Source organism: Stegodyphus dumicola, chromosome 5 (genome assembly GCF_044657685.1).
Source record: "Stegodyphus dumicola isolate Sdum_Otavi_A_Nest chromosome 5, ASM4465768v1".
NCBI classification, from domain to species: Eukaryota; Metazoa; Arthropoda; class Arachnida; order Araneae; family Eresidae; genus Stegodyphus; species Stegodyphus dumicola.
In genome coordinates, this window is record NC_140772.1 from 129,631,993 (window position 1) to 129,653,068 (window position 21,076).

At 31.0% G+C, this 21,076-nt stretch overlaps 1 protein-coding gene across 1 annotated transcript in view; it reads right to left on the bottom strand.

The window, feature by feature from the left end:
- Positions 1 to 21,076, bottom strand: part of DNAlig1 (DNA ligase 1) — a 170,789-nt gene that overhangs the window by 32,348 nt on the left and 117,365 nt on the right. The window contains exons 12-14 of the mRNA XM_085817061.1: positions 8,429 to 8,530; positions 4,266 to 4,534; positions 2,731 to 2,932 (exon numbers count right to left, since the gene is read on the bottom strand). Of these exons, the coding sequence (XP_085673187.1) occupies positions 2,731 to 2,932; positions 4,266 to 4,534; positions 8,429 to 8,530 (573 nt within the window). The remainder of the gene's footprint in view (positions 1 to 2,730; positions 2,933 to 4,265; positions 4,535 to 8,428; positions 8,531 to 21,076) is intronic.

Below are 21,076 nucleotides of genomic sequence, written 5' to 3' on the forward strand. Positions count from 1 at the left end.
CTCAAATAGATATGTAGAAGCAAACTGAATTATAATTTTTAAAGCATCACTGTACAGTATACTATATTAATTTTTTATTGGTAATTAGATCCAAATATTAACCATACCATCTGACTGAAATTTCATATTAAGCCTGATGTCATTCAATTAACTGCTGTCTTTCATTCAATGATAATTTGTTATTTTCAATACCAAAATGGAAAGGACCACAAACCCTTGAAAATTTGCTATACTTACGACTTGCAAAATAAGTTCCAAATTGTGACCTCAGAGTTTTGAGATGCAAACATTGCATATTTCTTTTCCAAAAATTATATAATTTTCTACTAAAAAGTTTCTAACATGACAAATGCTGAAATATTTCTCTGTATCACACAATTAACCCAAACCAAGTTTTCTCTCAAACTCTTTTATTTTCTTACGGGCACTGATAATACTTAATTCAAAGAGCCACCTGAGTACCTTACCTTTCCAAATCAAAACCAATGAACTTCAGAATGAAGAAAAAGCTGTTTGTACTAGTTGCCCATGTCATCACAAAATAATGAAAATATTCTGCTGTTCAGAGGCTTTACCTTTCTAACATGGTTTTAAATTTAGATAACATATTTTTGGCCACAAACACTTCACTGAGAATGAACAATAGGTCCAAGTAACATCATGTGCTACAGCTCAATCTAGCTACAATGGTATTATACTTACTGGTAAGTGCATGAGTCCTACAGGTGTGTAACAAAAACTTACATATTTTTTTTCAATCAATTTCATGCTCTTGGAGATTAAGGGACTTTAAAAATTCATTCTCCAGTTGTATGAGTTGGTATATCTTCATGAATATCATTGTCGAACTCATACATGGCATAAGGATGTGCGATTATGCATTATTTGAAACATCTGCTGTTCTTTTCTATTTGAAATGAATAAAACAGACTTCTTTTTATTCTACTGAAAAGTTCAGATTCTATATTTTTAGCCACATCTCTTATTGAGTATGTAACTATATAATTTGAAAGTAGTATTAAACCAATTGCTCTTAAATAAATTTTCACTAAGCATTGCTTTAAGTATATCTTTTGTAACTCAGGTCTAGTATAGTTTTAAGGTCTGACCTATAGAATGGGGCATTGTGCTCTTAGCAATGCAAAGATTTGTCATGTAGAAACTTTTTAATATCTTTTTAATTGCATAACCTATATTAGAAAGGCCTTACTTATATGTAGAATGAGGTATGCTGCTCTTAGCAATGTGAAGACTTGCCATGTAGGAAACATTTTAAGGTTATTTTAGTTGCATAACCTGTATTAGAAATAACTTTGGTTTCTTTGTTCAGTTCTTTAACACACTACTGACAAAATTTGACAGGTTTACTTTTTACATTTGCATATTTCAGTACTAAGTTCAGTTTTATACATTCATTTGAAAGCATTTCGCAATACAGAATGCACTCAAGTTCCTGTTCACTCTCATTGTTGACAAAATTAGTGTGGGATGGCCCTAGGTTGGGTAGCCAGTAATAAATTTCATGAAATATCAGCTCTGGGAGAAAAAGTGATAGATAATTGCCATGCACAATTTCCACATTCTGAGATTTTCAGCTACAGAGGGGCATATACACTTAATTTGGATTTTTTGCCTTTTTTTGGAAATCTATAAGGAGTGCAAGGGCAGACAGTGAATTGCTGTTTTAGACCTATGTTAACAAACCTTTACCTTTTTAAAATCTTCCTTCTTCTTCTTGCTAGAATTAGCTGTTTGTAACTTTAGTATCACAATGCTCCAATACAATTTTTTAACCATAATTTCTTATTTAAAGGAAAGATATTTAAAAATATATAATTTATTTAATCTTATTAATTATAATAGAAGAGACACAGAAAACAATAAAAATACTTAAGTTTTGAAACAATAACTTAATTTTTCTCAGTAAATGTTTGAAAGTTTTCTATGCTTCTATACTTTGAGTCACTATATGTCCATTTAACCTTGAAGGGAAATGGACATACTTTAATAGCTGGACTAAATAGCTTTACAATATCTTTAATAGCTGGACTAACTAGCTTCATAATATTTTTAATAGCTTTATAAATGGACATACTTTAATAGATTTAACAGCTGGACTATCTAAATTACTCCTTTAGACAGTCCAGCTATTAAATCTATCTAAGGTATCAGAAGAAAGAAAATACATGAATTATGATTGTGTGATAGCTTTGACATGAAGAAAATGAAGAAATTACTTTATTTCTAAAAAAAAAAAAAAAAAAAAAAGTTTATACAATTGCAATATTGTTATTCCTAGCTATTAAAAGTTCTGATTTGAATATTTGAATGCTACTAAATAGAGGATTTGATTTTAAAGTTTTGTTGCTATATAAGTACATGCATCACCAGCATTATATAAACATCGATTAAACCAATTAAATGACACAGCTTCGAAATGTTAATCACAAGCATGTGACTATTTTTAAGAGAAAGAGAAAAACCTTTAAAAGAAGGATTTTACAGACTACTACAACTAAAAATTTTACCTTACATGCATACACACACACATATATACATAGAGAGAGAGAGAGAGAGAAAGAATGACTTCAAACTCCAAGATTTTATGGGAGGAGGAAATATTATTACTTCAAAATGTTTGCCCTGGTCCAGAACTGTCAGGTGATTTATTCAGAAAATATTTATGATATTTAAAAGCAGATCATCATCAAAATAACTAAAAAATCTTACTTGCGCTCTTTCTCCATCATATTTGAACTCGCATGTAAATTCATTGTTATCAAAGCGTCGAAGAACTTCGTCAATGCCTGCTGTAGGATGTGCTAACATTGGCTTCAAAGGACAGCCAGGAGTTATGTGACAATGTGTAGGAAGTGCATTTATGCCTTCTTTTAACATCACAGGTATAATTAAATCATAATTTGGACATTCACTGGAAAAAAAAAGTACATCACACTAATACCAGACATTGACATTTGTTAAATTTATTAAACATTTTTATCAAATGTTAGCTTACATTTGTTTTGAAATAATACTTTTAGATACATTTAGATAACCACTGCATGATTAAAATAAAATAACAGAATGAATTCAAGCTATACTTAACACAATACTTTCATTAACTACACTATACAGTCAAAAGTCGTTAATCCAGACTCGTCGGGACTTCGGCGATTCCGGATTATAGATCATCAGTTTAAATCTCGTAAGATGGCATGCAGAAATTATAAAATTAAAAATATGAAACTGTAATTTATGAAATAAAGAACAATTATGATCTAAAGGATATCAAAATTTACAAAAAAAAAAAAAAAAAAAAGCTTAATATTTATTTGTTTACTTTATGAAACATTTCTTTCAATGTAAGTTGTTTAAGTTGCTTCATTTTATGTGATAATACTTTCTCTTTAATTCTATAAACAGACATAATTTCTTGTTCAGTTACAAAGTTCCACTGTTCAAGTCCCGTTGATTGCTGTGCCGAGAATACCGACTAACTTGTCAATCGAAATTTTTTGTTTTCACTAACCTCTCTGTCGCATTCTTCATGTCTTTATCCATTTTTTGCAGCAATTCCACTTTTTGTTTGTTGGACATCGAAACATACTTTCGTTTTGTAGATCCTTTGGAAGTTCCAGCATCAGAAATTCTATTTGACATAATCGAAAGTTCAAGTTTACTTTTATAAAATTGTTCTTACAGTCTGCAAAAAATAATAAGTGGGATCCAATCCTTAGATTAAAAAACAATGCAATCATTAACATTAACTGAAATAGATAATTAGATAATTTTAGCTTACACCGTCCGTTATACATTAAACGTGCAGGCGAAAACGTATTCTGCACTTGCGCACACGCATATGCGCAGTAGTCAAGGTCTTACGCGCATGCGTAAAATGCCTGTGCGCATGTGCCAACGCGGCGCATGCACAGAAAGTTTTTAGCTTTGAGGTCCGGATTATAGATCATTCCGGATTATGGGTGTCCGAATTAACGACTTTGGACTGTATTATTTCCCCCCTATTATGGTTAAGTACCCAATAAGAAACTATTACATTGAATACAATGATATTTATAAATTAAATATAAAAATACATATAAAATACAAGGGAAAAATAATTTGAAAATAACAAGCTCTTAAAAAAACAAGGAAAAAAAGAAAGAAAAGAAAAAAAAAGGGGGGGGGGGAATAAGGAGGGAAAAAAATTAGTAAGTTCTAACATATTTATTTATTCACGGGAAGAAATTCCAAGTTACAAAGCTCACCAATAAGTTGTTTTCAATATCAATGTTTGTTCCTCTAAAGTTTTTTTAAACTTTTCAGGGCTTTTTCGATGAGAAGCATCAATAATTTCAGGTGGATACTTTTGACCAGGAGGTGTAAGAGTGGCAGCACGAGCTACAGCAGTTAGCACAGATTGCTCAGCCAAACCTATTCTTAATTTTCCGCTTAAAGATCTAATTATATATTTAGCTTCACAATCTCTGCAAGCTACAAATAATGCTTGAATCTTGTCAATCTTCTTTGACATCACCTAAAATAATAATTGATATGCTTTTATATCTGAATGAATAGAAATGCTACAGTTGCAAAACAAAAATAGAAAGTACATATTTTTTAAACAAGAACTATGAAACCATTTCCCTTTGTAATTATACATATATATATATATGTATGTGTATGTGTTTCCTCCTCAAGGAAACACATACACACACACACATATATATGTATAATTACAAAAACAATTTATGCTACTAAATGATGCATGAAAATACATGCCTAGTATTTTCGTGCATCAAGCTGCTGAAAAATTATCATTAAAGACATATATATATAGAATAAAAATACATTTAAAATTCATCCCATATTCAGTTTGGAATAAACCATATGGAAAAAAAAAGTGGCAAACTACATGAAAGGAGCAAAAAAATTCCAAAACCGAAAAGGTAAAGAAATAAGTAATTTACATCTTTCACTGCATCGTCATCAGGGCATTGGTTCAAAGAAAAAAGTAAATAAATGTTAGTAAATTGTTTTGTCTGTTACTTTTATTTATTAAATATCATGTTCTCTGCACTTAAACCATAAAATTAAATTTAACAGCAATAGTGACAGTGAATTGGATTCTGATTTTAGTATAAATGCATTTGAAAGTGATTTTGAAGAAACTGATTTTTATGAAAGTTCGATTAGTGAATCTGAGAGCAGCAATGATGGATTTGTACTGTTGCCTGGAAGAGCATAGACTAAAATTGTGTCTAGCCCCACATTTTAAATTTTGGGGAACACCAAAGGTAAATATAAATTTTGATCCAAGTTCTGGTGTCTTACAATATTTTAAGCATTTTGTAAATGACAGTTTAGTGGATTTACACTGCTCGGCATTGAAAATGCAACACCAAGAAGGAGTGGTCAGAAATTTATGCAAATTTTAGAGTAGACGCACGTCACTGAGTTATGCAAATGATGTGAAATGTGCAGCTCTCTGACGCACATGAAGTAAAATATAAGGAAGGAATGTGCAATATTCATGTCGTTATTTCTGCCAGACGAATTATCGAAGAAAGTTGGTTTCTGTCCCGGAGGATACGTGTAATAGGAGAGAATGCCAGGCCGCCGTCAACGAAGGCACTTCCAGCAGATACACGATTTTACGAAGGGTATGGTGATCAGACTGAGAAGGATGAGTTGGTCCTTATGTCAAATCGCAGATGATACCCACATGGATGCGAGCACGGTGCAGTGGCTATGGCGAACATGGTTGAAACAAGGAAATGTGGGAAGAAGGAGGGGTGCAGGTGCAGTCAGAGTGACGTCAGCACACGTGGATCGACGCATCCGCTGACAAGCTGTGGCGATCGCGCAAGTCACTTGTACCATGATTCTGCAGCATGTGCAAGATACCCTGGATGTTCCCATCGATTGGTTGAACGTGGCCTGCACTCACGGCGTTCGTAAAGAAGACTGACATTGACCCTACAGCATAGACGCCAACGTTTAGAATGGTGCTGGACTCAGATGTGGATGACAGAATGGTGAAATGTCATGTTCTCAGATGAGTCACGCTTCTGTTTATCCAGTGACAATCGCCGCATACATGTGTGACGTCGACGTGGAGAAAGATCTAATCCGGCAGTAACTGTGGAACATCCCCACCATGCGACAACGTGGCATAATAGTTTGGGGCGCTTATTGCCTATGATTCCAAGGTCACCTCTAGTTCGTATTCATGGCACTATGACAGCCCAACGATACTTGGATAATGTATTGCGGCTGGTGGCAATCCCCTACCTTCAGGGGCTGCCTAATGCAATTTTTCAGCAGGATAACGCCCGACCATACAGTGCTCGCATCTGCCAACATTCTCTGCAAGGTATACAGATGCTTCCCTGGCCACCGTACTCTTCTATCCTGTCACCAATAGAACATGTGTGGGATGTGATTGGACGCCGTTTGCAGACTCTTTCTCTGCCTTGTTCAGAAGACGAACTGTGGCAAATGGTTGAAAGGGAATGGAGAGCCATCCCTCAGGACACCATCCGCACTCTTATTGACTCTATTCCTAGACGTGTTTCTTCGTGCATCGCTGTCCACAGTGGTCCTACATCCTACTGAGCCAACGCCGTTCTCGCTCTGTATTCTGACTATCATTTTGAAATAAAGATCACTTATTGCTGCTTGCTGTCTTTTTTTTTCCAAATTTCATTGCTTTCTGACCACTCCTTCTTGGTGTTGCATTTTCAATGTCGAGCAGTGAAATTGTTTTGGAAATAAAAAGATATGCCAAACAATGCCAAAATTCTGATTTTTTTGGTATTAAAAAAAAAAAAAAACTTGGATACTTATCACAAAGGAAGAAATTCTTAAATTTCTCAGTATAGTTATTTTACAAGGTATTGTGAGGAAACCAGATACGAAAATGTCAAGTTTCTGCATTTTGTAGATAATGAAACTTTGATTGTAACACATATCTAAATCCCAAGCTGTATAAAATCTGGCCAGGGTTAGAGCTCCTGAATGAATTGTTTCAAAGAGTTGTAACTCCTGGATGTGATATTGTAACTGATAAAACCCTCATGCTCTTCAAAGGTTGTTTAGGATGGCGACAATATATGCCAAAAAAGAGATCCCGTTTTGGAGTAAAATTGCATTTGTTATGCGAATCCCGTTCAGGCTATATATGGTCACAAATTATTTATACTGGAAAAGGTACAGTTTTTGATGCAAAATATCAAGATCTGCCCCAAACAATTCAAGTTGTGATGTCACTTATTAAGCCTCTGCTAAAACAAGGGTTTAGGTCTGGTGAGGTATAAAAATTGTCTGTTACCTCACCAGAATTGGCAGACATGCTTTTAAAATTTCAAACATACACTTATGGAACTATAAAACTAAACCAAAAAGAAATGACTCAAGAATTGGTAAAAAAGAGAATCACAAAAAATGAAAATATTGCTTGTCGTCGAGGTAAAGTTCTTCCCATGAAGTGGAAAGATAAGAAAGATGTTACCATGCTATGTACAGTTCATACAAATGACATGGTAAGTGTACAATGTCATAACAAAGTTGTCAAAAAACCTACAATTGTCACAGATTACAATAAAAATATGGGAGCAGTTAATATTGTAAACCAATAGTTTGGAGATTACACTATTGCTCGAAAAAGAGGAAAGAAATATTATGAGAAAATAATTTTCGTTTGTTAAATCAAACTATTTTGAACTCATATCTTATTTACAATAAACAAGCTAGAAAAAAATTCCCATTTGATGTTTCGTTTATCTTCAGGCAATGAATTTATTGAAATGTATCATTCATCACACACCATTTCAAAAAGAGGCCAGCTAAGCATGGAGAATAATCCAAACGGTTTGATAGAAAGGCATTTTATTAGATAGATACTCCCAACTGATAAGAAATGGCAACCATCAAAAGAATGCAAAGTTTGTTGTTCCAGAAGGAAGGAAAGTCGGTACTACTGTCTGGCTTGTGACGTTGGTCTTTGCATCTCATGCTTTGAAATATATCACATAAGAAAAATTACTAATCTATGTTTATATTATGTGTAAGTTTAATGAATAAAATTCTCTTTTAATATTTAAAACACATAGTTCTTAAATTTTCCTGGCTTACTGGAAAACCAACATTCAGTCACAATAACTCTGAATGTTGGCTTTTCCTTAAAATATTATTTTATTAAAATTTCAAGCTAAAAGAATCCAAAAACTAAAAATGAATGCATACGTATATTGTACACACACTTATTTTTATACAATTTTGTTCAATACAAAAATAGGCACTTCTATGACCGTTTTCTTGAAAATTATCTGATTGTTAAGGGGTTAATGGAATAATAAATATTATTAAGAATACACTAAAATATGCATACACATTAAACAAATTTATTAAAAAGTAAAACGAAACATACAGCATTACCACTCATTTGAGCAATCTCTTTAAATTTGGAGAATACTGATGAAACTGTCAGTTTTGGTGGAGCAAACATTACCTTTTGGTTGCCTCGACTACTCTGTAATTGAAACAATATTAAATACAAAACTGTGATTTTTATAGAAAAGACAAATGTTGTTTACAAAGAGTTAATTTCTTCTAATATTATCCTTTCATGAATAGTCACTATCTGTGCAATATAAAAATATTTTTTATTAAAAAATATAATGTAGAATTTATTTAATTATAGTTATTATGAATTAATTATTAATAATTTAGTTTAAAAACTAGTAAAATTTTAATCCACAGAAAATTTCCATTGATAATTGTAACATACTATAAGCTGAAATAATCACATTCTGCTAGAAATGAAATTAGAAATCATATATGCAACAGCAACATTTTGACAAATTTTCCATATGGATCAATAACTTACTTATCACTTCAAATGTCAACATTCTGTAACAACAATGATATTATTCTGTGTTCTGTCATTCATTTAAGACTCAAACAAGACTAATGAATGAATTCTGTTTAGAGTTAATATAATTAACAGAAAGATAATTTTAAATTATATTTATATTTTGCAAAATAAAGAACAAATATGCCATGAAGTAATCTACTTAGCCCTAAAGGGAATAAAACTTGAGAAAAACTATCCATATTCTGAGAATTCAAATTCTTAACCATGAGCCACCTTTTAAAGAAATCATTTAACTTATATAGTAATGGGATACGGAATAAAATATTGCAAATATTTGCAGCTTTGAACTTTTTCCATTTTTTCATCAAAATTATACATAAAATTTTTTTGATACACATTTGGATTAAATAAACACAATTTTAATATTTATTTAAAGGATTTTTTTTCATAGTATATGAGAATATTCCTTTTGTGAAATCAACTTCATAATTTATTCTGCATGCACATTTTATCTTTTTGTCAAGTCTCTCCAAATTATGCTTCTTTTGAAAACTTTTTGGTACATTAAAAATATGTTACACATATTTTTAACAATGCAAAGAAAATGCCACATTATGCAGAGTGAATAGAAAACTCTGTTTATCTTTAAATAACTGGTGGACAGCAACAATATAAATATAATATCTAGCTACAGTCAAAGGACCATACTCTAAAATAAAGGTTCTGAACCTATTTTGCCCAATGCACCTCTTTTTACCACTTTTAGACGATCTCGCCTTTCATACATACATTTATTTAGATTTAGATTACATACACATTTACTTAGATTTAGATTATTTTTTAACAAATTTTTATAAATTATACAGTAAAAAAGAATAGAAAATGTTGTTAAGTACGAAAACTTGAACAAAAGTAGTTTCTTTTATATTCATAAACTAAAACTAAATGCATAACAGAATTTAGCAAACTTATCTGTAAAAAACCAGAGAGGTACAAGAAAAAAGTCAAATACCAAGTAATACAGCATCATTAGTTTAGTATCAAAAGACATATAGTGCACATAGATACAATAAATAAGTTAACAATATAGCTTAAAATGTCTCCAAAATCAATTAATAATGTTTTGTTGCATCATTTGAGAAAAAAAGACATAGAATCAGCACAAAAATATAATTTAATAGGTAAACAATACATAATATGCAACTTGAAGACATGAACCTATAAAACAAAACATACAAATAGATTTACATTCCTTACAAGGTAATGTTGAGCATATTTGCATAGGTTATCATCTGAATACATATTTGGATTCTAAAAAGTACTTCTGCATACACTTTTATTAATATATTAGATGTTACACTGCTGAATGCACGAGTGGTGCAATGACAAAGATCTAGGAGGCTATTAGATGGTATCATATATGCTTGATCTTTCAAAAAAGAAATCCATCAGGTGAAATCTGGTGATCATGCTACCGTAGTTTAGTTCTAAAAACATTTTTGCCAGAAAACAATGCATTGACCATCGCTAATGTGCGGGATCCATTATGCTGGAACTACAAAGGATGTGATACAGTCAGAGAAACGGCATCTAATTTTTAATCTAAGCTTTTATTTCCTATAAAACTAGAAATATCGCTATCTAGCTAAATGCTCCTAAAATAGAGGTCGCAAAGAGCAGTTCTTCCAAATACCACAACAGTCATTAATGAACCAGTATACATGATGTCTAGTGACTCATTCTCATGAAGGATTGTCCAAAGTCCAATAATCAAATTCTACTTCATTTATCTACTAGATGCTGGGGGGGGGGGGAAGAACTGTTTCATTGTGCATGGTCTAACTGTACAAGTTGCTTTTTATTTCTTTGCAAACGTTTTGCCATGCATATCATAGTAAGAGTGAGCATCACACGTAAGCAAAATTTGCCGGACACATTCTTATAAGTAACATATTCTGCTGATAACTCTCATATTGCTTTGTGACTGGATTAAAGTAGATGACAAGATGTCTTCTGTTCATAATATACATACCTGCACTTACTGATCAGCCCATATAATGATAACTTGAGATATTTTCCGATTCTCTAAGTCATTAAACTACTTTTTTTATAATTCTTTTTTCGCTTGCAAGAAATATTAGAAATTTAATGTAGAGCTGTAAACTTTGAGATATGAAAAATATATTAATTACATATTTTAAGTTTTTTATGTTCTTTGGCTAGTCTCATTTTGAAATTTTTGTATACTTCTGCACTAAGAATACCCTGAATGCAGAAGAAAAACTTATTTATCAAAGTATTTTTAGATACAATAATAATAAAATTAATAATTAAGTTTATACTATTATGAGGATAAACCTAACTGTATCATTTAATGGTGAAAAATAATATACAAATATTAAATGATTAACCATTGGTTGAATTTTTCATAAAAAATTATACCGATGTCTTCAGTATATCAGGACAAGGTAAATAAATTTTAAAGAAAAATTATGCTGAAAATCACTAGGGATGTGGAAACTGTAATTTGGACAATTTAAGTGTCATCAATTCAATAAATTTCATTTATTGCTAAGAAATATTTCCCTCAGTAAAAGGTAAAAATTAAAAATCAGGAGATATGATGAAAAACTGGGAATCTCCCTGATAAAATGAAAAGAGCTGGCAGCAATGCTAATGGTATATAATCATGCAATATGCATTTCCTTTTGTTTACATGCAGCATAAGGAGTTCCATGTCACACTATTACTCATGAGTGGAAGTTGACATTTGTACACAGGGTATGTAGATGAGATTGGAAGAATAAAATCAAGGCAATAATGAAAGTACATCGAGCACCCCTTTTAAACACTTGTGTTACGACTAAACTTCACGGCTGCAGTGCCGTGCACTACAATATAACAAGCGGTAAAGTGTCTCATTTACGCCGCTCTGCCTCTTCGAGTGCAAAACAATCTCGTTGTTAGGCAATGTGTGCACCACGTTATTTTCATTTTTGCGATAAATGCCTATTGACGTGGTGTTCATGTCACTCATGGTTTGAGACAAAAGCGTATCGATGTGCGTGGCATGTCTTTTTAAACCAAGTGGTTAAAAAAAGAGTATCAATCAGTTCTTAAAAAAGAACAGTTCTCCCATTCTACTTGGATAATTGCTGATATTCAACTTGCATTTTTCATGTCTCAGTAGCACAACATATATATTAGATTTATATGCAGTGTTGTTCTAAGATACATATTTTAACACAAAATCAGACTTTTTCAGAAATGACATGCTTTTTAATTAGGCTCAAATGTCAACTTTTGCACATCAAAATTTTAACAACACAATGTTAACTGAACCTGACGTATATTTAACAATACCACATTTTAAATTAAACTTACTTGATTTTTTCTTTCATAATTTGAAATTCATGTTAAATCCAAATAAAATTCATATTTATTAAAAAAAAATTAATAATAACCTAATCACCATTTTACAGCAGATATATTTTTAGGCATTCTTGCAAAAAACTAGAACTTGTATTCAAAATTTCTGAAGATATATGAGAATTTATATATTGGCACATTTTGAAATTTGGCATACTTGTCATAAGTGATAATATCAAATGTGGCTTATGCACTTCATTACAATTTTCAAAGGAATTGCAAAAGTTATTTTGAATCTTATATTCCCAAATAAACTTTTACTGAGGATTATTCATGTGGAATTTCTTTATTCTTGTTTTATTAATAATTCCTAATAAATATTTATTAATAATATATGTAAAGTTTTTTTTAATTTTTAAAAAATACTAATCTGAAGCTTAAAGATTTTCTTTCCTTTCATAACAGCAAATTTGTACCTGTCATTTTATTGTTAGCTATGACTCAACTTCATTTCACATGCAAAAAAATTCATTTCCAGATTTGAAAATAATGTATCACATATATAAGGTATGCTAAAGTGTTGTAAAATATTATGAATGAAACATGCTATTTTTAACTTCAAATTGCTTAACAAATGACACACAATATAAGATTTTACTCTTTTCTGTGTGTAGTAAATGCAAAAAATAAAAATGATTTTGCAGAATATTTTACGTCCAAAGATATTTTGTAGCATTATCTACATAGCATATTTTTAAACAAACTATTGTTTATATTTGGATAGGTCACTAATATTGTCAACCCAGATCCCCCCCCCCTTTTTTCAAAGCACAATATGTTTTTATATAAACATAAGATTTAGAGTACTCAGTTTTTTAAAATTCAAATTGTTATACAAACAATCAGTATTATAGAGATCAAATTAAACAATAAAATTACAGAAATTCAAAGGTTATGTAGAAATCATATGCAGCTATTCTAAATTGATAGCGAACAATGGCATAATCCTTATTTAATAAATCTAAGAAAATAAATTTTTTTATATAAAAAGTAAACCAATTTTTTTACCCTAAAATGCATTTCCTTATGTAGCGTATTTTCATCACATGCTTAAAATTCTGATTTAGAATATTTTCAAGACATGAATTCTAATCATTAGTAATATAATAAATTATTATTATTGTTAAATTTATTTTCACATTATTATTTCTATTACATTTACTATTATGTTAGAATTTATTAAAAATTTTCTGGTAAAATAATTTCAAGAAAAATAAAGTTTATAACACAGAGCTGAAACTTTTCAGATGCAATGACTGGCTTCTCACCTATGAAACTAAACAGAGAATAAAACTACATAAATTATTTTATGATAAAACAACAACAAACAAACAAACAAAAAGTTTCAAATTTTAAATTACATCCAAAGGGGCTTTTATTTTTTAACATTTTGTATGTTACCTTTATTTATTAAATATCATGTTCTTCACACTTAAACCATAAAATTCAGTTCAAGAGCAAAATTGCAAAATAATTTTAAAATGAACATATCTTTAGAATTTCTGATACACAGTCACACGCACTAAAGATCAAAAAGCTTTTTCTGTACAATGTTCCCATTGCTCGCTTTGAAATCCTTGAGTTTGTTAATCAAAACTTCATTAAAGTTTTACAAAATATGAAATCAATGATAAAACAAATTCCAAATTTCAAATTTAAGCTTCCAGATGGCCATATTTACAAGAGGATTATGTTATTAAATATTTGAACCCTAAGTATCGTTGTTTTATCACAATGAGAGACACACACATATATTTATGCAGACTCTTCATTATTTAATTTCTTTAAATATAATACAGGACAATAATATTTATTGGCAACAATTTGAAAAGTGAAACGATGCTTGTAGTGAATCAACGCAAAATGGCAAAACAAAATTAATAGTCCTTCTGGGCAAATTGCTCCTTTGGACTAAAAACCTGAAAGCCTTCAGATTTTATATTATGCCCAAAGGGGCGATTTTTTAATGTTTTGTGTGTTACCTTTATTTATTAAATATCATGTTCTTTGCACTTAAACAATAAAATTCAATTTAACAGCAATATCGAAAAATAATTTTAAAATGAGCAAAGCTTTAGAATTTCTGATATACAATCTTGTGCACTAGAGATAAAAATGTCCCCCCCCCCCCCAATACAGTGTTGCCATTGCTCACTTTGAAATCGTCAAGTTTCTTAATCAAAAATTCGTTAAAGTTTTACAAAATATGAAATAGATAATGAAACAAATTCCAAATTTCAAGTTCGAGCTTTCAGATCCCCATAAATTCTAGTGGAGGACAACTTATTGAAAATTACATGTCTCTAGGTGCCGTTGTTTTTTCACAGCGCGAGAAACATACATACATTCATGCAGATTCCTGATTATTTAATTTCTTTAAATATAATGTGGGGCTCTAATATTTGGTGGCAATAATTTGAACAGTGAATCGACATTTATAGTGAACCAACGCAAAATGCTAAACGAAATTAACAGGCCTTCTGGGCTGCAAATTTAAAAAGTGAACCTGTTGTGAGTACGTATTGCTAATTTTACATCAATCAATTTAACACCTGCACTGCTACTCTTTTCTTCAAGTCCATCAAAAAACACATATTAAGACAGATTAACAAATGAATGACAATTTCAATTTAGTAAGAGAGTATGTGCAATTCAACTATTAGCTCTGTATCATGCATATCCCTCCCTAATGGATAACTACATTTATTTTTGGTGAATTTCTGGTTTTGCTAGTTTAGAAACCTGCATTCAGAAATCAAGCATAAATTAAGTTGGATGGGTATAAATATGGCAAAGCCCAAGGGAGCTATCTCTCAAAGGAGAAGAATGCCTTCATGAAGGAATTTCTTAAGGGAAAGTGGCTTGTCTTTTTGTTCTACATAGGGAAAATCATGAAATTTATCTATGTCTATCTCATGGATTGGATTCTGGGGAAAACTACCAGCATTCATTACTATTAATGTATTCCCTTAGTTGTTTTTGGAATCTAAGCTAAAGACAGTATGATCTCCCTGCATTATTCACTCTAGGAAGGCTGAACAAGTCTCCTACTCATAAGTGTATTCCCAGATGGAAATTTCACAACCCATTCTGATGGTGAACTGGAATCAATCTATAGTTCTGCAGCAACTTTATATTCACCAGAATTCCTTTGACTCAGATGGAACAGATTTAACATCTGTTTTTCAGACTTTATTATCTAATCAGGAGAATAAAAGACCTTGCATCCAGCAATGTAGATCTCCATTTGAGAGAATTCAATGTACAGTGTCTTTCTAGAAGGTACCATCCCACTGTGGTGGTGAGGGAAATGAGAAAGTGGACATTTTTGAAAAAAGAGGTTGCAGTTTAATTCAGAAACGAAACAGAAATATGCCTTTTCATTTCTCAAAATTGGGGATTAAAAGAATCTTCAGATGGTTCTTTTATACAGCATCTGCTTGCTTTTCCTGTCCCTAGTGTGTCCTTGACCTCAATTCCCATCTTGTTCCTGATGCTCCTCATGCAGCTGTGGTGGCCACTAGACTTTTGATTGGACATGATTGTCTTCATGCTAGTTTATTTCATTTTAATATTACAAACACCTGTGAGCATTTTATATTCAACTGAACAAGATATGACTATTATTCACATCGATGGATGCTCCATATTATCTCATTTTTTGTCTTCTGGAAAAATATTGGACAGCATACAGCCTAATGACCTAATGGCCAACAAGTTGGTGTTTGATTTAAAAAAAAAAAAAAAAAAAAAAAATCAAGCAAGTTTTCAGAACAAGTGACATTTATTTTATCTTACAAGCTGAGATGTGAAAATAATCCTTAAATTTTAAATGTTTGGCTGAATGGTTAAATTTTAAATGGCTGAGAATTAAGCAGATAAATTTAATCTTACATTATTTAGACAGAAACCATTATTCCAGATGTGCTGTATTGCATGGTAATGTGCCTTCACACCTATCAACAATCCCTCTGTCATTTTTTCTTGAAAATATGCATGTGTACTCAGCCATTCCATCTGCTCTCCAGATTTGTCTCCTTGCAATTATTTTCTGTTACCCAAAACTAAAGTGTCTTTGCAAAGGAAAGGTTTTTCCTTTTTTGGGGGAGGGGGCACAGGGAAGAGATAAAAGAATGTGACATTCTACTCTTACAATTGTGCCAAACATAGGTCTCTACAAGCTTTCTCTTTATTTATTATTTATTTTTTTTTTCCTCTTCATTTATTTCAGTGCTTCTCAAACTTTCAATATTTGCAACCCAATTTTTAATTATAATTTTCATCATGCCCCCTCCCTACAATAATAATGTATTGAATGCAACATTAATGCACATTGACGCTAAAGCTACAATATGACCTTAATTATAAACAGTGCAAATTATCAAGATAAGTATTAAATTTTGTATATGTTACTTTTAAGTAATATCAAATGTTGAATGATCTAAAATTCATAAAGTTCGAGAGCATTTTTTTATAATACTTGCACAATAGCTGCAAAGAAAGATAATAATAATTTATTTACTAAAGAAATGTGGATTATATTATCTCCTAAAACAAATTTAGTAGAAGTATGTTTTACGGGGACTTGAATTTAAATCATGAATAATTTTTAAATTAGATAAGACTGTAAAATAAATTAAGTATTTATTTCCTCAATCATCCATGTTTAAAAGTACAAATGTTATTAGAAAAAATAGTCTAATCTCTGTTGCTCTCTATGCATCACATTCAGCAATCTCGCAGACATCTACGCAAAAAGCGTGCATAAAATGCTGCACCTTGTGTAATTTCAGTCAGTTGCGATAGAGTCGATTCTTCTATCACTACCAAATCTATCTTTTGTAATCTGTGCATTAATTACAATTCAAAATTTAATACTGAATATATAATAGTTTAAGTTTTAAATAGAATATTGGATATATTTTTAAGTCATAAGCGATCACTAGATGATAATAAAGCACCAACAAGTGCACAGATGAGCATGGATACGAAAATTTAATCAAGAAGATATTCTTAGGAATATTTAAATTTTGGGTTTACCACTACTGAAGCAAATGAAGAAGAAAGACCCCTGTGTCTTATTTGCTTAAAAATATTGGCAGCAGACAGTATGAAACTGAATAAACTTAAACGACCTTTGGAACTGTTTCTTGTCGAATACCTTAACAAACCCTGAGGATTTATTTTCTTATTTAATTTTAGAATTTAAATTAAAATCATATATGGAAAGCAAAAAAACATTTAAAAAAAACTTTGTCTGCAAATGAAAAAGCTTTACTTGCTTCTTACAAGGTCTCATATAAAAGAGTCAGATGTAAAAAGCCTTACACCATTGGTGAAGAGATTATTTTGCGAGCTGCAATTGAGATCGTAGAAACTATGTTTGGAGATAATTTTGATAAAGACTTGCAGTCCATACCTCTATCAAATGATACTGTTGCCCATTGAATCAATGATATAGCTGAAGATGTACAGCAGCAGCTTTTCAGGAAGTTACATGACAAATTATTTTCAATTCAGCTTGATGAGGCAAACTGATAGCAATGCTCATTTCATTGCGCATGTTTGAGTTTTTGATAGTATGCGAGAAGTAGAACTTTTTTTAAACCAATAAAACTCAAAGCAACAGCACTAGCATTATTTGATATTTTAAATAATCTTATAAACAAGGCAAACAAAGAGTGGAAAAATTGTGTCAGAATATTCACCCTTGGTGCTCATACAGTGTCTGGAAGATTCCAAAGTATACAAGCATTAGAAATAAAAATCTCCACTGTGCATCTAGACACATTGCATGATCCACAGAGAAGCTCTGGCTCCTAAAGAAATGAATGATCAAGAGATGGTCTGAATATTGTGCCAACGATAGTTGTGACCATACTAAATTATATACCAATGAGACCCCCAAAATAAAGAATCTTCTCTGTACTTTGTAAAGACATGGGTGCATTTTATTGCAAGGCAAGATGATTATCACGTGGAAATTTTTGCAATGTGTTTATGAATCTGCCAATTTTCTTGAAGAGGAAAACTGACATGAAGCTGAGAAGTTTTGAGATGGTTTATTTGTGATGGAATTGAGCTACTTGGTCAATATATTTGAGAAATTAAATACCTTGAATCTTCAACTCCGAGGAGTAAATATACGTATGTTGGAGATGAGTGATAAAATTAATGCTTTTTGTAGAAATTGGCATTATGGAGCAGAAATTTAAAGCAAAAAACCTAGAAATGTTTGAAAATATGGATAAATTTACAAGGCTAGCCATGCTGACAAAGAATTTAAAAAAGTATTTTCTTGCTGACAACAACTTGATAGCAAGTTACGAGTGGTTAAGGACTCATTTCTAAATACTACAGAAGGGCTCTCAACTGCCAAAGAAGAAATCTTCATAGATTTCACAAGTGGTAAAATCAAAAGGCAATTTACTAATAAATCATTCTTTGAATTTTGGGCAGGAGTAGATGATGAATTTATTGCATCAAGAAGCATTTCATATACTATTACCATTTTCAACATCCTATCTTCCCGAAACCGGATTTTCTGCGGTGGCTGCTCTGAAGACAAATATAGAAAAAAAAAAAAAAAAAAAAAACTTAGAGTGTCAATTTCTAATATTAAACCTTCCTTTGAATAACTTTACTCTGGAAGACAACCCATGGGAGTCACTAGTAATTATTAAACTCGTTCTTAATTTAGTATTGATAAATTAATTATCAAATACATTATGTAGTACTGATACATTTATAAGCACATTGTATCAGTGTAAATGTGTATTTTATTTTTTATTATATCAGAATGTATTTTGTTTTGCTTTCTTTCAGTAAATGAATAATTTTTAAAATAATCTTTTATTTTCTACTTTTCGATATGCATGCGCCACCCACATAGGGTTATCACTCTCCCCAGGGGAGGGGCGCTGCACAGTTTGAGAATCACTGTATTATTCTCTTTATTTACTTATTATCTATTTACCTTTATTTATTTTTGTCACATTTGTATTACAAAACCTTTTTTGTACTGTTCAGTGTAGACAAAATGTTCCTATTTTTTTAAAATTATTTGATTACTTAATTGTCATACAATGAATATGCACTAAAACTTCAATTAGTTAAATTTTTGACAAAATGGTTGTCGAAACTATGAATCTAAAGTCAATGTGAAAAGTGAAACAAATTATTTGAAATGAATACTAATTTTTTTAAAGATGCAAGTCCAGTTAGTTTTGGCTTATTGAAATTCGACTACATTTAGATTCACTTCATACTTTTCCCCATAAAAGCGAAAATGCCACACATGATATACTCATATTGTAACACTCTTACAAAGAATGTTTCAAATAACTAGCTTTTTCCTCACACTGTTACACATAATTTTAAAAATACGGTGTTTAAAACGTCAATTACTGGTCTTAAAAATTCTCCAAATTGCATGATTTAAAATATTTACACCCGGTATTAAGATCGGATCACGAGGTGGAACAAATTAAATGCCAAGTTCTGTTTGAACAGAATACTTTATTGCTCTGTCATTTGGTCTCATCTCTTTATTGTCATTTGGTATGCATCTTTTAACTCAACTACTTGTTCTCTGTGCTTAAGTTTAATTTGCAACTAATATGTCTAGAAAATGATGAAGTCTACTTGAAAGATACAACTAAAATTTCAAGAGAATTTGATAAGAATACAAAATTTATATAAAAATAACTTTTGAAAAAACTGATTATTCTTAACATCAAAATTGAAAGCAAATGTTTCTGGAAGAAAGAAATTGGGGGGGGGGAAACCCTGCTTCAAAGAAGTTTATTGTTCAAGGGAATACGTGCTAAAAGTGCTTTGCTATTTTTTGCTAAAGGTTTTCACTTAGTTTGATGTGAGAAACATTTCAATGGAAAAACACAAGAAATAATATTGCAGGCAAATATGAAGGTCGGCTGTTTTTCAGTTGAGTGGCGGTATAAATTTTAATTGCATAAAAGAATGACATTATCATAAATCCAACGCTGTCTCAGTCAGATTTGTTAAAGATTCAAGAATGTATACAAAGAGGTATATGGATATCAGCCAAAGACATTTTCACTCTTGATGAAAAAGGTCTTCTCTCTTATCTAATGCCTTCAAAATGGCTAGCCTCTAAAGACATTCAGCATCATGGACAAAACCACTTTAGAATTTTACTCTGACAGAATACTGATGAAACGGAAGGTGATTCCTTTACTCACAAGAATGTTACAAAAAACCAAGCGGTTTCAAAAGTGTTTATGGCATAAGGCAATTAAAAAAAAGGAAGATGATTGTGGATGTACTTGCAGAATGCTTTAAGAAAGGTCTTCTTGAAGCAATAAAGCATTATTAAGAAAAAATAATATTTTCCAATAAAATTTAGTTTTTTAAACATTATGCTATTTGACTTTTGTACTTTAAAAAAATTGAACTTAAAGCAATGGAAAATTGTATTCATGTATACCATTCTAAATTAAATGTCTGTTAAACAACTTTCTCATTTATATTAATTTTTTTCTGAATGCCCACTAAAAGATGTATTAATTGTGCTTTATGGAAAGTCGTCTCAAACTGAAATTACATGCAGGATGAATGCACAATCTGAGAACAGCTGATGGGCCACAATTTTTTTCAGCAAAATGAAAATTTATAAAAATAAATACATAAAAGATATTTTAAGTAAATTTTAAATTTCATTTATTAAATATTTATCAAAAAATACATGGGCAATAATGATAACACAAAGGGAAAAAATTCAAATCTAAAGTT